This window comes from Empidonax traillii, unplaced genomic scaffold, assembly GCF_003031625.1.
Source record: "Empidonax traillii isolate 1590-97213 ecotype Southwest subspecies unplaced genomic scaffold, ASM303162v1 scaffold519:size850040, whole genome shotgun sequence".
In the NCBI taxonomy this organism is placed as follows: Eukaryota; Metazoa; Chordata; class Aves; order Passeriformes; family Tyrannidae; genus Empidonax; species Empidonax traillii.
This window is the reverse complement of record NW_020955712.1, coordinates 295,029-312,741: the sequence shown is the minus strand read 5'-3', so window position 1 is coordinate 312,741 and position 17,713 is coordinate 295,029. Positions and strand designations below refer to the sequence as shown.

The window sequence follows — 17,713 nt, the reverse complement described above, 5'->3', positions numbered from 1 at the left end:
AAGAAGGGAAGAAAGGACCCTGCTCTCCCAGACTGACGCCTCCAGCGCGCGCCTGCCGGGGAAGGGGTAGGCGGAGGGGGGGGTGGGGGGGAAACAAGACGACGATATGAAAGAAAACAAAAACCAGCAAATTCTGCTCCGAAAGGATTAAATGGAGGTTTTCCAAAAAAACTCCCCACCATTATATAATGAGGCTTAACTCGGAGTCACCGGGGTCACACGATGCAGCAGACTGGAAAAACCAAAGCGCAGTGTAGCCTTTTAATTGCTAAGCCAACCATAAAAAAAAAATAAAACAGAAAACCGATATTGTGATCGCACGACAAGGTGGACACTCGTATATTAATGGTCAGGGTATTCTTTTTTTTTTACTGCTTTGGCTCTCTCTGGCTGAAATACCATTTCAGTGTGTGTCCGACTCCTCGCCTTTCTGCTTGTAGGGGTGGTGACCTGTTTTGCAGGGACACTGCTGGGGCCAGGCAGCGATGCCACAGAGAACACAGGGACTGCACCAGCTCCTGAAACCTTAAGACACACAGGGATGGCTTTGCACTCACAGCAGAACCAACCACGAGTGGAAACTCTACTGCAACAAACCTAGGTATCAGAACCCATCGCTGTGTTTCCAAATCAACATTTGCACACAAGGAAATGATTTTTCAGCATGTTGGTTGCACCTACAAGCCCAGCCATGATCCACAGTCACCGGTCCGGTCCCCAGATCATCCACAGCTGTGAGGTTGAGTTGCTTGTACAGCCACAGGCTTTCCTGAAGCTCCTTCATGTCTCCCAGTGCTGTCTAAACCAAAGACTGAATCATACAATCATGGAATCATTTAGGTTGGAAAAGCCCTCTAATATCATCGAGCCCACCTATTCCCCAGCACTGCCAAGCCCATCTCTAACCCATGTCTCCAAGTGCCGCATCCACACGGCTTTTAAATCTCTCCAGGGATGGGGACTCCACCATCCCGATATTTGACAACTCTTTCCATGAAGAAATTGTTCCCTAATATCCAATCCAAACTTCCTTTGGTGGGACTTGAGGCCATTTCCTCTTGTCCTGTTGCCTGTTAGCTGGGAGAACAGATCAACCCACCGTGGCTAAACGCTCCTGTCAGGCACGTGTAAGATCCCAGCTCCAGGGCTGAACAAGCTCCATGGAAAACAAGGAAGGGAACAACACTTCAACAAGAAGAAAACTTTTAAAAAGCCCACCCTAGCCATCTGTTTTTGGAAACCCAAGCTTTCAGTGACCATAGGCCCAGTGGCTGGAGCAGACCAGCCATGGCCATCACTCTATGGTGTGCCCAGGGAGTCCAGCAGCAGCAGTGGGATGGTTTCCATCCGGCTGGAAACCTGGACATCATCCTGAACTTATGTTTCCTTCTGAGTTACAACAAAGGCAAATCTGTGCTTCACATTTCAGTGTTACAAACTGGCTTTGGTCTGGATTATTGTTGTGGAACAGTAATGAAAAATTTCTGCTGCTCCTTCAAGACCAAGCCCATGCAACTGCCGACCCCAAATCTTCTCATTCTTATCCAGAAATCATTGCAGCAACCTAAATGTAAGGAATATATATTTTTCTATTGTATTTGTGCACAGCCCTTAGAGGAAGCCTGGCCAAGTGAAGGTGTACACAGCCCACCAACTTGAAGGAATAATGTTGCTCACAGATGCGTGATGCAGCAAATGTCAGCAGTGCCCTCCCCAGAACTAACAAGCAAAAGCAATCCATATCTTCTGTGATACCTGCTTATTCTGCCCAGCCAAAGGGTCCTATTTTTCCCAGCCAAAGGGAAACAAACAGCTCCTACAAGCACACATATTTTCTTTCCGTTTGGATGCCCCAGAAGAATATACAATGAGAAACGAAATAATGAAGTGGGTCACAAAAGCAGGAAGAAATGAAGCTTTATCATTCTCCAGTGGTTTCTCTGCTCATACATTACAGGAATTATAAAAGAAAAAAGAATTAAAAAGAAAGCAAGCCAACAATGAGGAGTTTCTCCACAGCAGTACAAGCAGGTGAAGGGCAAAGAGGAATAACCCTGGGAGACATGGGCACTGGAGCAGCACAATTTGATCAAAGGTGTGCAGACCACACTCCACTCACTGTTCCTATTAGCCCCAGCGAAATCCTTCAAACCCACCATCCAGCAAAGGCATTTTGGGGAGATGCCATAGAGTTTTCTTTCACTGACCATGCCAGCACACGTACACTGGAGCCATGCCTGGAGTCAGGAGAGAAGTTCATGGAGTATCCCTGGAAGTGTTCAAGGCCGGGCTGGATGGGGATCTGAGCAATCTGGTCTAGTGGAAGATGTCCCTGCCCATGGCAGAGGATTTGGAAAGATTATCTTTAAGGTTCCTTCCAGCCCAAAACATTTTGTGACTCTGTGATACGCAAAAAACCCAACTCCCAAAAGTATTTTTAAAAGCACAAAATGAGGGACAGTATGAATGTAAGACCAAGAAAGGACCTCTGAGTTACAGAGTTTGGTCTGCTACCACAGCAAGGACATCATTTAATCCCTTCATAAACAGTCTCTATTTTCCCCGTGGAAGAGACATCCAGGCGTCATGTGCAGCAATAAATTTCCCACTTAAATGACAATCTTTGACCAAACCACCTTGGATTGCAATAAACACTTATCCAGCCACTAAATACCTATATTTACACCCATAGCTATATATACATCTCCCCATGCTGGATGGGATTCACTTACCTGCTGCCTCCGGGCAGGAAATTCACATTTTAAGAACTTCTGGTCTCATTTATTGTATTGGTTTCTATTCCCACAACATCAGAGGAAAGGCAGCAGAAAAGGGTGGGGGAGCATCTTCTGGTTAAGAAGAAATTTATAAATGTGACAGGAAACATTAACCTCCTATTTTGTCGGACAAGGGACGAGGACAACCCCCATTAGCAGGATTTTTAGAGAGCGATGTGTTTCTAGGGTCTGCAGGTCCTTCCACCAACGGGGATGTGTGCACGTCTCTCTTCTCTGGTCCTGTGGTATGCCTGCTTTTTTTAGAGAGAAAATTCCTTCCTTTCCTTTATTTTATTAAAAATTCAGGTCTTTCACGGAGAGCGGGGAAGGGGATTAGGATGTGGAAATAGCCAAGCCAGCAGAAATAGCTGCTTGACCAAAGAGACATTGAGTTTTTATTTGAGATCCTTAGAAATCTGGATTTTTTTTTTCCTTTGCTACTTTTAATAACCTTTTTCTTGAACTTAATCATTACTCCATATTACTTCCACATTTCAGGAAAATATTCAGCAAATTCAAGGGAGTGCAGCAAAAACCCTCTCAGATTTCTAATGAATCCTCTGGGAAAACAAAGGAGAAAAAGATGTAACATTACTGAGAACTTAAAATTCAGGCAGGATTTGGTGGGGGGTGTGTTTTGGAGTCTATAAAAAGGACTGGGAAAACCCAAAACAAAACCTCTCAGGCTTGCTTTCGATATTATATAGCTGCAAAAAAGCTATAAACCTTTCTGAAAGGGAAGTCATCAGTAGGGCTGGGAAAAATCTGTGTTGCTCTCTGTTGTGTGTAAGACAGAACATAATGTGGTGCCATTTTTGAGCCTTAAATGCCTATCGAGTTTCTATTTATACCTCTGTACAGCTTCCCTTACCCAAACCAGCTAATTCCCCAGAAAACTGCAGTTCACAGGTCTAAAACTACTTGTGAGCTCCCTAAAAGCAAAACAGAGGATCTTTCTTCTTCATCCCAAGAACAGACTTATCCACCCAGCTCTCCCATCTCCGTCTCCCTGTGGTCCCTGGTCATGAACCCAAAACCTACCAGCCCCTATTGGTAAGCCCAGCCTAATCCTGCCATCTCTTCGTGTCTACCCTTCCCTCAGCCTGGCCCAAGGAAAAGCTGCAAAGCAGCCAAAATCCCACTATTAATCTTAGTTTGTAGCAGAAACCAGTGCCTGGCAAACTGGGATCTAAGGAACAGAGATGGCCCAGCAGTGGATGCCTCCCTCCTCCTGAGGTTTCAAAGGGGGTTGGATACAATACAGAGGAGATGGGGGACAGGGACAGATGGACGAATGGGAATGTGGGTGTTCAGGGGAACATCCTACACTTGATGGGACAGCAGCACTTCCAGAGGAAGGGAGGGTCCCTCAGCACACCTTGGTGTGCGAGAAGCATGGTTTCAGACTGAGCCCCGCCGGAGCATCCCACAGGAAATACACAGAGCTGAGGATTACACTTGAAAAGGAGGGATTTCCAAGAGAAATTGGGGTTGTGTCATAATGCCAGCAAGGGCAAGCTGGGCTGTGGGGTATATCTGATGCCCCAGTATCAGCTCCCCTCAGGGCTGTGATACTCAGGGAGGTTCAAGACACCTACAGTTTTAGCCCTGCTCTGCTCAAGGATGCCATGAGGCTCATAAAGATGCACAGTACTGCCCAAATTCAGCCCCAGGTACAGAGAAACACCTTCCCCCTCTGCTAGCTGCAGGTTCCCCCCATGCTGGACATGCACCTCGGGCCCCAGGTGGGCACAGGGGGATGGGGAGCAGCATGACCTGCACTGGAGGGTGAGAGGCACAGCCTCTGCAGGGTGAGGTTTCTGCTTGGAAACAGCCTTTGGAGAAAGCCTTTGGAAAAAGCCTGGTTTCGTCAGTACAGAGCCGTGTTCTGGGGCCATGCAGCGAGGCTGCAGTGCCCTCTAGTGCTGCAGGGCTCCACTCTGCCACCAGCCCCGTCCCCTCGGCCACCAAACACCCAGCCAACCATCAGAGCTGCAGCATAAGCCACCCTTGCCCCTTCCACTGTCCCCCCCTTGCTTATTCAAAACTCAAGTCCCTCACCAGCTGATCCAGCCAGGGTGTGACAGCATCCCAATCCTGCAGGCATGGCAGCCTGGCCCTAAACCCTGCCTAGCTGACCAGTGCCAGCTCCAGGAACCTATAAAACAGGCATCTCCCTGCCCACAAGGCTGGGAAGACACCCCCAGGAATTATGAGTCAGTATTGCTAAGTCTGCCTGACCTAAATGACAGCCAGAAAAATAACACCACTCCTGAGAAGGGAGAACCCATTTCATTTCTTAAAATCACGAACCAGTTCTGAACCATAATAGCCATAGTAATAGTAGTAATAATAATTATAATAATAATGATGATGGAAACATCAAAGCTCTTGGCCATTTCTCTCATGTTTCCTTTGTGCATTGAATAAGGCTATTGTATGGTATCAGGAAACTGGATATTAGGAAAAATTCCTTCATGGAAAGGGCTCTCGAACCCTGGCAGAGGCTGTCCAGGGCAGTGGTGGAGTCCCCATCCCTGGAGGGATTTAAAAGCTGTGTGGATGTGGCACTTGGGGACATGGGTTAATGGCCTTGGCAGTGCTGGGAAATGGCTGGACTTGATGGTCTTAAGGGTCTTTTAAAACCTATATGTTTCAGTGAATCTTTGATATGGAAGATGATCATAAGGTGATTCAGCCACTGGGAGATCTTCCCTTTCCTGCAGGTCCAATAAAACCCACGGGGTTTACAACCTGGTTCACCAGGGCTCACAGTGACTGTGCTGTTCTGCCACAGTCCAGGCTTGGATGTTGCTGGAACCTGCAAGGTGATGAACTGGGTGGGAGATAAGCCAGCCTTGGTCTAGCCCTCTCCTCTCCAGTGCTTCGGGAACACCAATGGCCTCACCTGCCATGCTTGGGTAATCGTGGCCTTAACTCTGACATGGGAGTGAGGGCTGAAGGGGTTACATACAGGTGACCACAGCAGTTTCCCCTCTCCAAACCGAAAGCCAAGGCGATGGTCACTGTCAGCTGGGTTCAAAACAACAAAAAAAAACCAGGCCACAGAAAGACCACGCCTTACTGGAAGTCATGGCAAACCAAAAGCTTTTTATTTAGCAGTAGAACCTCTGACTCCCAATATGTTGTGACCTATACTTAAGTAAACCCTGGCTCTTTGACAGGGACTTTCCACAGTGGTTTTAGCCGTTACAGTATTGGAAAGACCCTTGGGATATGGGCTTTTCAGACAAGAAACCTCCCCTGAAAGCAACACCATGCCTACATGTTCTGGACAGAGTCCAGCAAGAACTGGGGGTGGGGAGAAGAAATCCCCATTTTGGGGCTCCTAGGGAGGAACCCCAACTTCTTTACAGGGCTTTGATGTACACATAAAGGACATCAGGGTTAGACCTGATGAGTGGCAGCAGAGACACAGAGCACAAGGGGCATACACCACATGGGCCAGGTTATTCCCAGTGGGAGGGGATGCCAGAGGGATGAGCCCAACCCAGCTCCACCAGTGTGGAACAGCCTTCCAGGAGAGGAAGGATCTGAGCTGCCCAACATGCTGGGTAAAATGAGAGCTGCCTGACCTTGTAGTGCAGAAAGAGCAGGCAAGAGATGACGTGGAGAGGATGACTCCCCATATGGTGACAGCAAATAAACACCACCCCACCAAAGAGCTGTCCCCGAGCTCCAGAGAGACCTGTTGCCCTGCCACCACCACCCTAGGAGGTACAGGGGTCTGCAGGTTCCAGAACCTAGCCCCCACACCAGTGCTGGACACTGATCCCACCTCCTCACACGCAGAGTGACAGCAAGGGGTTCCAACCCTCCTCTCCCCAGATAACTGCATTGGCTTCATCTCTCTCAGGGAGAGATATCCATATCTGACCAAGTCTCACATGTGTGAACTGGTCCATCTAGGCACCCTGCAGAGCTGACAGGGAAAGGACATGGGGACCCTCAGATGGGAATCACCCAGACTTTCCTAGATCTCTGCGCTGAGGGGCCACAAATCACATCCCATTGTGCCCACACCTCAGCGTGGGCAGGAGCCCCAAACAACCACCCCATGCAGAGGTCCCACCTTGACTCACAGGATCTCGGCCCTCCCAGAATTTTAGGGTCTGACTTGAAAACACTTGTCAGTGAAAAGGGGTCCCATGGAAAGTGGGCAGTGATGCCTGCAGGTGCCTAAATTCAGGTGGGATCGCAGCACGATAGGGAATCGCGGTGTTTCTAAGCCTTTTTGGACAAAATTAAGAATACAGTAGTGCTAAGGGGAACACGAACAACTTACAGAGTCTGCCTTTCTCCTAAGGAGCTGCTCCCTTGGTTCTCATCCAACAAGGAAGCTGGATGACGACCGCAGCCAGAAGAGAAACAAGCAGTTTATTGTAACTGCGAGCATATGACAAAAAGGGTCAAAAATCAGTAAGGAAATGGAAGGAGATGAGCTGCAAAGGCAGCGAGATGCCAAACCAAATGATATCAGTGCTGCCTTCCAAGTTTATCCCGTTACAACAGCAAAGCCCAACATGCCTTTTAAAAGTGCCACACAATTTCTACCTCCTAAAGCACAAGGCAAGAGGAGCAGCTGGGCAGTGAAGGCACATCCCCAGAGTTCTGAGGAGGGCAAGCCCATCCTGAAGGCAGCGGTCCAGCAAACTGAAAGCCAAACACTGCGAGATGCCAGTCCTGAAACCACTTGGGATATGTCCCAAAAACTCTCTGCTTGTGTCTAGCAGCCTTCAGAGCTGTGGCATGCAGCCTCCTGTACCCTTCACGAGTTTTACAGGAAGGAGGGTGTTGGACCTTGCCCAGAGAATTTGTGGTTGCCCCTGGATCCCTGGAAGCATCCAAGGCCGGGTTGGATGGGGCTTGGATCAACCTGGTCTAGTGGAAGGTGTCCCTGCCCGTGCCAGGGGGTGGAATGAGATGAGCTTTATGGTTCCTTTCAACTCAAGCCATTCCATGATTCTGTGACCTCGCAGGATATGACCCCTTAGGTTGTTTTTTTCTGGTAAGTACAGAGTCTGCCCAGGGCTTTCAGTCCAAAGCCTGCATGTAGGACTGGAGCACTCGGCTGTGACACATCCAAGCCTGAAAGCCTTTCCAAGCGTTTGCCAAAGGGGAGCAAATGCAAAAGGCACTGACTCAGCCCTTCCCTGTGACGTCTTCATGACATCAAGGTGGGTTATGTGGTCTCCTTCAACAAACCAGCTGAGGTGAAAATGGAGAAGAAGATGACGGGCAGCTCTGCACCTGAGCTGTGCCCTTCTAATGCAGCAAATTGCTCCTCCCTGGCGTGCAGTAAAGAGCAGTTCTTATGAATGGGGAACACTTATCTTCAAAAGAGTAGCCGTTTTGGCAGCGCTTTGGTGAATTAGTGCCCAAATCCAGCTACAGACTTTTACGAGCAAGGAGAGATGAAGAGGTTACAGCTCACGAGCTGAGCCAAAGCAATGACCTCATGATCTCCTAGCGATGAAGCTTTCAAAAATAAAACCTATTTACCAGCAACATTCAGCATGTCAGATGAGTTTTGAAAAGATGGGAGGAAAAGCAGGAGAAAGCTTCAAAATACCAGCTGTGGTGAAGGAATTGTGGAGCCGGGTTCACCTGCCTGTGCATGTCCACGAGATGGCAGAGTGGGCTGTGCTGTGAGAGCAACCCCGAGGAGCATTCTCCGATTTCCAAACAAAAGAAGAGGATTTGGGGGGACGTTTATATGGGGGTTTTTTTGTTTATTTTTTTCACCCTTTAACTGCCAAACGATCAGAGGCTTTCCTTGCAATATTTTGTTAAAATACTACTGATAGATTCGAGCAGCAAAACTCATGTATAGACATATTAACACCCAGAATGGCCTGCTTAGTCCCTAGATACCCAGAATATTCTGTTTAACCCATTAGGGATGTCGCTGCATAGAGATACACATACACACCTGGATGTATACCTGAGATTAGTTCAAGGTTCATGTCCTGTGTCTATCATGCATTAACATCCAAGGCACCCAAATCTCCAAGCAACCCGCAAGTAAGACCTGCTACCTCTCTCAAATATGCTGCTTTTAACCCTTCTACAGCCGCTGAAGTACACTCAGCAGCAAAACATTTCCATCTGGGTTGTGCTGGGGGATGCTTGGACCACCCCAGTTGTGATGGAGGATGCTTGGACTGGTTCAGTTGCACTGGAGGGTTCTCAGACCACCCCAGTGGCACTGGAGGATGCTCAGACTGGCCCCCCTGTCTGTGCATGGCTGCTGTAAGCAAGCCAGGAGCTCTTAAACACAGGCAGAATAAGAGCTCATGTATCTCCAACCTGAAAAGCCTCTTCTTCAGGACACGTAACAAACAAAGCCCCATCACGGGACAACCCCATGGAAGGCTAACGATTTTCCTTCCATAGTCTCACACAAATACTTTCCCTTATGCCCCCCACATACACTGCTCCACAGAGCCATTTAAAACAGCGGATAAAGACCAGAAAAATCACTGTCAGCACTGCACGGTTGCATTCAAATCCAGTTAACAATGACATGTGAGGATTAGACCAGCTGTCTGCAAGCATTTCACTTGTCGGCGCTAAAAAAGACAAATCCTCACCCAGAACTACCTGGTTCCCAGTTCCCACAGACACGCATGCCAAGGTAAGCACGTCTCCAAAATAATGCAGCATTGCACGAGCCTGCCCAGGGGCACAAACCAAACACCAGATCCAGCATTCCCACTAGGTCTTCCAGCTTAGAAATGTCACACTAGCAGTTAAGCTAAATATTAAGGTACATTTTGCAATTAATTCACTGGAGCCGATGGACTCAACCTGGTGTTAGGGCACGATGAGATGATAACCATAACAGAAGGACTTGGCTTATTTAATAGCTGTTGATTAAAACCCTCTTGAAGAAAATCAGCTCCTCGCACCAGAGGTGGTTTGATTCCTCATTTCCCAATTATTCCCTGGGGAAAACTAACCTTCTATTGCAGAACTGCTGGGGTTTGCACCAGCTGGACCTGATGTTTTCTCCCTGTGACCTAAAGTCCAGACATACCAAACATGGAAGAGACTGAGCAGGAAGCAGCTGCAGGGAGTGCTCCTCCCTGCCAAAGTCAGCAGCACTTCTCCACTCCTTCCACTGCTTCGTGTATTCAGTGCCAAATAGCTCACCCAAAAGAAACAGTAAGGCAGATCATCACATGGTTTGCAGGATGAGCAAAGCCATTCCTCACATGATGCATGAGCAAGAAGCCTGGCGAGCCCTTGGCTCAGCACTGAAAAGGGTAATGCTACCACAGCACACGAGATGTCTCTGTCCTTGCCTCTGGAGGCAGAGATTTCAGCAAAAGCACACTGAACATCCTCAGAACTTGCCTAGCCCAGGACACTCTTCGAGGACTAGGGCTCCGTAAAATGAAAAATTATACGATGCTGACAAATGGACTTATTCAATCTGACTTTTTAACTGAGGGTCTCATCCTGCCATTCCCCAACATCCAAGGCATCCGAGCATGAAGAGAGATCTGGAGAAGGAATAGGCTGGGGAAAACACACACATGGATTATCACTGCATGTAAACACAGACATGCTCCAAAAGGGAAACACCTGGGCCAGCACTCCAGCGCTGCTGGCTTCCTGGCAGCAGTTTATTTTCGAGCTGCTGGGGGGTGGTGATGCTTTTCAGAATCTCCCTTTCTAAAGCATATGAGTCCTGTGCACAGGTACATATATATGTATGTATTTATATATACTGCCCTCAGCGTATATCACCTCTCGACAAAGTCTGCGTGGCAACCGCCCTTGCCCAGCACCAACACCCGAAACCACAGGCACCAATCTCCATCCCAGCCCCCAAAGGACCATAGCTCAGCAGCTTTCCCGCTCCTGAGGGGGGTTTCCTAAGGAAACACAAGGCAGGGAAGGCGCTGCTGGTCTCCACTGTAGCACGGGCAGACGTCCTTGTCACCTACCTGCCACACTGGGAGGACTTTCTCTATGTCGTTCAAGTTGATGCTGTCGCCATCCTCGTACTTCCCTTTTCCAAGCCTGTGGCAAGAGGAAAACAAACAAAACCACGTGAAAACTCGCTGGAAACACGGCTAATTTTCTATTACAGTGCATGGGGAAGATCAGTTCTTACTGCAAAAGGACCCTCGTGAAAACAAAGAGGCTCTCTGAGGTGAGTGTGCTGCGCCTCCGAAACACTCCCACGCGGGCGTAAAGCTGTTAATACAAAATTAAATGCTTTTCCCAGTCCTCTCCACCTGCACCATCTGCCACAGCACTCAAACACTCTTGGTAGTGGCAGCAGTGAGAGAACCAAAGGCAGTCCTGAGCGGTGGCGTTGGGTTACTCGATTCCCAGACCAAGTGAAACGGAAAGCACAGCCCACCTGGACAGAAAAAATTGAGGACACAAAAAGGTAATGAAAGATGTTTCCTTTGAAGCACTGCTCATTTGTGGGTCTCCACAGGAGCTCCAGTTCCCCTGCTGAGAAAGGTGTCAGAGAGCAAGCACAAACATACATCTCAGACAGCAAACAGCAATCGATATAAACATAAACAGACAATTTGAAAGACAAAAAAATTGGGGTGAGAAGCCAAGCACTCACGCACCAAACACAGAGTTGGCAGCTGAAGGACTTTCTTGCATTAAGAAAGGAAAAAAAGACCCAATCCAAAGATAATTACTAGCTGGATGCAGAGAGTTTGTGATGATACAGAAGAAGAAAAAATGGTAAATATTATCCTTCTACATTTATAAACAACTGAGAAGATATTTTTTGTTATGCAAGAATGATAATGTATTTTTTTGTCAATTAGTGACAAGGTATCATTGAATAAGGTAAAATAGGAACTCTGGTAGCAGCAGATGCACGTAATCAGTGCTTAGAAATGAGAGAAAAACATATCTTGGTGGACTTGGTGCAAAAGGGGGAAAAAAATTAAAAAAAAAATTGGGCATGTGCTGAAGTGCCAGGCTCAAGAAATAGCAAGCTGAAGGCAAGCAATTTAATTAACCTTGACTTGATTGAGCAACTTGGTCTAATTGAAGGTGTTCCTGCCTATGGCAGAGGGGTTGGACTGGGTGATCTTGAAGGTCCCTTCCAACCCAAACCCTCCTATGATTCCATGGCTATAGGAAATCAGAGCTGTATCACAGAAAAAGGTTATCTGAAAAGGATGGGGAGAGTTCCAGGCTGAAATTCTGGTGCTAAACTGTGGCATAAAGGCAGGGGGTGAGGAGGAGGAGGCTTAGGGGAATGAAGGCAGCTTTCCTCTACAGACAGCACGGCTGAGCCTGATCCACAAAACCACAGGAAGCGTTGGCAGTCACATTTCAAAGAGGTGGCAGAGGAATTTCTTAGAGTACCAGAAAAACTAAAGTGATAAATGTGCTTGAGAGATACCTGGAGTGAAGAGAAAATGCCATCTACAAAAGGTTGCTTGATCTGGAAGAGTAAAAGCAGAGGAAGAGCTAACAGTGGAAATTAAAGCCAGACAATTTCAGGTCAGAAACGAGTTGGGTCAATACAGTTCCCCAGTTTTGCTTAACCACTCCACTTTGATTATTCAGCAGACTACAGTAAAATCAATGTCTTTCTGGAGGAAAACACTTCATCCAAGCAAAAGTCCATTGAGGTCAAATAACTACATGGTCAATCTTGGGTAAGAGATCAGGCTAGGGAATAAAATGGTCCTTTTGGTGTTTGCAGTGTTGAAAACATAGCTGAACAGCATATTCCTTTTTTTTTTTCCCCCTGTTATTTTTTTCGCTGCACAGCTACATTGTTAAAAAAGCTTCCCATTCAAGCCAGAGAGAAAATGCCTAGCTAGCAGGTGGAGATTCTTGGAGGTTCAGCAAGCTGAATCACAGCACAGATTTGGCACAGCGCGCTGATGATGAATGCACAAGGCAGCCAACTAAGAGCTAAAAAATAAAACCAATTTTGTCTGTGCTTCCCCTATTTTAGCCAAGTTACTTATATGACCTGCATATAAGTGGGAGATGCACTGCTTGTGCTGACAGCATCTGTTTAACTTTCCTGCACATACACTAATCCTTATCCAAGTTTTACGGCTGTAGTATTTAGGAGTGATTAAATATCTCACCTCCACACTGCCTTCTCTACCCATCTGCATCCTGGCATTTGCACTACACTGGGAAGGGAGGAAAACCACAATGCAGACCCTGCTGCATCCTCCCTCTATGTAGTAGATGTCACTGACAGGATCATGTGGCAAGTGCCATGATCCATTTGGTATATTGGATCTTATTTTACAGGGGGCCCCTCCGTCTCGTTTTTCAAACCCTTCAGAAGAAATGGGAGTAAACGTGACTAAGGCACTTAGTGACTTAGAAATTTAGTGTTCCATTGTTCCAAATGTTCTGAAAATTGCTCCTTATATATCTGCATTCTGCCTTACTTACACTGCAGAAAAAAAACTGAGCTGTGTGACCCTTCCTGCCACTCTGCAGTACAAGGGCCTCCTGTAGATGCTGAGCCTTTGCTGGGGTGGGATTGCTGGCCTGGTCAGAAACAACAAGGTGTTTCTAATTGTTTCTAATCAATTATTCTAACAATAATTCTATTCTTGTCTTCTAAACAAGGTGTGCAGATCAGGCATATGGCATTGGCCAGTACTTTGGCAAAACCAACTTATCAACAGCAAGAGAGGATTTCCATCCCTGCATATGCCATGGCAAAGCTTTTAAATCCCTCTTGGGATGGGGACTCCACTGCTGCCCTGGGCAGCTGTGCTGGGGCTGGACAACCCTTTCTGTGAAGAAACTATTCCTAATTTCCAATCTAATTTCCCCCTGGTGCAACTTGAGGCCTTTTCCTCTTGTCCTGCCACTTGTTACGAGGGAGAAGAGACTGACCCCCGCCTGGCCACAATCTCCTTTCAGGTAGTGATTGTTTCTCCATCTGCAGAGAATCCCCAGAGAAAAAGTGATACCCACTGAAGGAACGCCGGTGATCCACTTGGTGCCAGTACACATTTACCTGGCTTGACCAACCAGCAACTGATGAGGAATCCTAGCAAAAAAATACCATGGCAGTCCATGGAGGCTGCTACCAGCAACAGGAGCTGTTGAATGTTTCCCCAGTTCTATGTCTAGCAGATGGGGGATGAGCACTTTGGATCTACACGAATCACATTGGTGCTCATTTCTTCAACTGCAAGCTTGCTGGAGAGAACAGTAACTGTAAACCAGGGTCAGCACAAAACCAGGATCTTTCTCCCAGTATCCAGAGATGTTTAAATCTGGGAGACTTGCATCTAGAAGACTTGGATCCAGAGTTATTTAAAGACTGGAATCTACCAAACAGTGCAAAAATGCAGAGAACAAGTCTGTTCCAGCCCAGCACTGGATGACAGAGGAGCCAGACAGACTGATTGTGGCATCCTCAAACCCCGACTGTCTTTCCAGCACCTTTTCCCCATGCCCTCCACATGAGGTCTGTCACCAAGCCAGCGTTCCCACAGCAAGGGAGAAGTTAGGAGACCTTCCTGGAGAGCACAGCATTGCACACAGGGCACTCACCCTTCTCTGTCTATGTGAGGCAACGGGTGTTTGGAGGTGTTTCTCAGCTTCCTGTGAAATTGGGTGAAATCTAGTTTTTCAGGTTGCAGGTCCCACGTTGCACCACTAGGTGAGAAAAACAGGGAGAAACAAAAAGAAAGAAAGTCCAGAACTGATTAAACACCACCCAGCTGAATAGCAGAAGGCACACTGGAGCCCGCAGACGAGGAGAGCCGGTACTTCTGGAAGCACCACTCCCTGCTGCAGAGCACATGGATGTGGGCCCCCGACCTCCACACTGCTGCACCTCCTTTCTTTTCATTTTTTTTTCCTCGTTTTTTGGATATGCTGAGCTCCTGTTGCTTGATCTAAACCCCTAATTTTGATACAGCACACACCTTGCAAGCTATACTTGGTCTCTATCAAGGGGGTACCTCAACAGGTAGTGGTCTGGCCCACACAATGGAGATGTTCTCTCTGGCCCTGCACAACCTGCCTGCTCCAATGGCCTGGAGCAGGCAGGTGATAACGCAGCCCCTGGAGATTCCTGCAGTGCTCCAGGCACAGGGAGATGCATAAAACTGGACGGAAAGCATATTTCACCACTTTCCCCAAGCTCAAACAAGCTCATTCAGCCACGGGCTGGATGGGGATGGCAAGGAGTAGCAGCAGCAATGCGAGTACTATCAGGGTACTCACTGGTGCCTGGGTACCAGCAGGAGGGGCCTGTGGGTGAAGGCTAAAAGAAGGCACAGTCCATTTAAGAGCTGGATCATCTCTCTCTTAAAGCACCTGAACACCAGCTTACCTGAAGGACTCGAAGGTGTTGGCAGCCCAGATGTCTGTGCCCAGCATGTCGAGGTTGCTCTCCTTGTTGCCATTCTAGGAGAGAGGGAAAGGTGGTTACTCACTGGAAGGCACGTGCAGCTACCTGGACCACGGCACAGCCCAGCACAGCCTCTCCCAACACCAGCCACAGAGGTGTCCTGGCTCTGCACAAGGGCTACTATGGCTTCTGGGTGAATCCACACTCACTTCAACACAGAGATCCCTCAACCACCATGAGAGTGCACCGTGAAGGCAAGGAGTGAAACTGTTTCAGCCTTGGGAACACAAAGCTGTGGACAAGACGGAGCAGACAACACGCAGGCTCAGCTCTGACTCCAGCCCTGCCCTCCTGCCCCACTGTCCACGACCACCACGACCCACCAATGTCCCCTGGGCAGGTTGAGACCCACAGAATCAATTAGGTTGGAAAAGAACTCCAAAATCATCGAGTCCAACCAGTGCCCACCCCCCAACTTGTCCCCCAGCCCAGAGCACTGAGTGCCAAGTGCAGTCGTTCCTTGGACACCTCCAGGGATGGGGACTCCACCACTGCCCTGGGCAGCCCCTTCCAAGGCCTGACAGCCCTTTCCAGGAAGAAATTCTTCCTCATGTACAACCTCCCCTGGCACAGCTTGAGGCCATTCCTCCTTGCCCTTTCCATTGTTCTCTGGGAACAGAGCCTGATCCCCCCCCCGGCTCCCCCCCTCCTGTCAGGGAGTGGCAGAGCCAGAAGGTTCCCCCTGAGCCTCCTTTTTTCCAGGATGAGCCCCCCCAGCTCCCTCAGCCACTCCTGCTGCTCCAGACTCTTCCCCAGCTCCGTTCCCTTCCCTGTACATGCTCCAGCCCCTCAAGGTCTCCAAGGATGGAGATACTGGTCAGCAGCAGCTCTACCAGAGCCTGCTGTCACCAGTAAGGATGGGGAAAGCCATCCTTCTTCTTCAAGGATTTGTGGTGATGTGGTTCTCTTTGCTCTAAGAACAGGCACATATTGAGATTATTTAAGTATTTCACCCCAAATGGTCTGGTAAAAAACCCCTACATGTTAGAGAAGATGGATTCCATATATTCCCCACTGTATAATTTCTGTCATTTTCAAACATTATTAGTAGTAACCAAGACACTAAAACCTCACAAAAATCTGATAATTTCTTAATAAAGTCCGAGACCTCAATCTACCCACAAAACGAGCAACAGTTTCCCAACCAGTGTCAGGACACACATCCTCAGGGAACGCTACAGATGGTCACACTTTGCAGCCATTCCCAGCACAACAACCAATTTAGACACCAGATACTCCAAACACAGCCAGACTTCTCCCTTTTTTAGTCTCCTCCAAGGGGTTTATGGATTACGATTTTAACCTCTGTGGACCTGCAAGCTGACACAAGTCTCTGCTCAGAAACAAACCGCCAGAAACACATCGAACTCTCGTGATCGGGCACAGAAGTTGAGCTTCTTATTTTAGGCAAATGTAAGCACGGTTTTCTCCCACCGAGGAGAGAAATTAAGTTTTCTAAATCCTTTACAAGCATCCAAATGCAGTATAATGAAAATACACGTGTGCAGGCCTTCCTGGCTGTCACACAAAGAAGGGATACCTCTTCTTGCAGACAAATTCATCTCAGGTGATGAGGAGGTCAGACAAGGTCCAAGCTTCTAGGGCAGCAGTTGGTGCTCTCACCCAAACCTTCCTCCTAGAATATGTCCCCATGACCTCTCACAGGCACTACAAGCATTAGCCAGACTCCATAAAGACGGCGCCGGGGCCCAGCAATAACACACCTTGTCATTAAGTCCTGAGTCACTGTGGCCATTTTGAGACACCCCTTAGGTCTTCGACAACCTGTCTCTAGAACCAGTTCCTGTCTCGACTCACAGGACGGGCAGCAAGCATCCTTGCTGCCCTCTGCTGCAGGGCATGTACTAAAATGCTCATAGCAGTGCCAAGACTTAATAATAAGACTTCTAAAAGCCAAATTCTTACGTCCAGGTACAAAAAAAAAGAGAAAAAAAACCCCCAACCCTGCATGCATTTATGAAAAGAAGTGACTTGCTGTCATTCCCCCCAGGACTGCAATTACAACCATCAGCAGTTTTAACGTGAAGCTCCCCACGACCCAACGCTCAGCTTTAGATCATCGTTTTCACCGCGGAGGAGTTGGTGCCACCTAAAATTAATTAACCAGGCACTATGAATGAGAGAAGACACACCGACAAGAACAACACCAATACTGCTCAGAGGGATGGAGAGATCCCGTGAAGCAGACCCTATAGGCAGCGAGGTTTAAATGCCCCCACCCTCCAGCCCCTGCGAGCTCACGCCGCCTCCATCCACCGACGCCCAGCTGCCCACACAAACAGGGGCGGGCCCACGTGGACCCTGGCCTGTTTAACCACGCATGCAGCTTCAGCAAATTCCCCACAGAGTCAGCATTTGCATGCACGCAGCAGGCTTTCCGCAGCCCAGCTCGGCGTCCCAACCTCCCCGCCGCTCCCCATCGCCGTCCTCCAGGAAACAAACCCAAAATCCTGCCCTTCGCTGCATGGTTGAGTTGGCTCACGGCTGCACAGCA

General features: G+C 48.3%; 1 protein-coding gene across 3 annotated transcripts in view; it reads right to left on the bottom strand.

Moving 5' to 3' along the window:
• Positions 1-17,713, bottom strand: part of CTIF (cap binding complex dependent translation initiation factor) — a 144,483-nt gene that overhangs the window by 83,664 nt on the left and 43,106 nt on the right. For all 3 annotated transcript variants that reach the window (XM_027896878.1, XM_027896879.1, XM_027896880.1), the window contains 3 exons: positions 15,121-15,194; positions 14,334-14,438; positions 10,754-10,829 (listed from right to left, as the gene is read on the bottom strand). In XM_027896878.1, the coding sequence (XP_027752679.1) occupies positions 10,754-10,829; positions 14,334-14,438; positions 15,121-15,194 (255 nt within the window). The remainder of the gene's footprint in view (positions 1-10,753; positions 10,830-14,333; positions 14,439-15,120; positions 15,195-17,713) is intronic.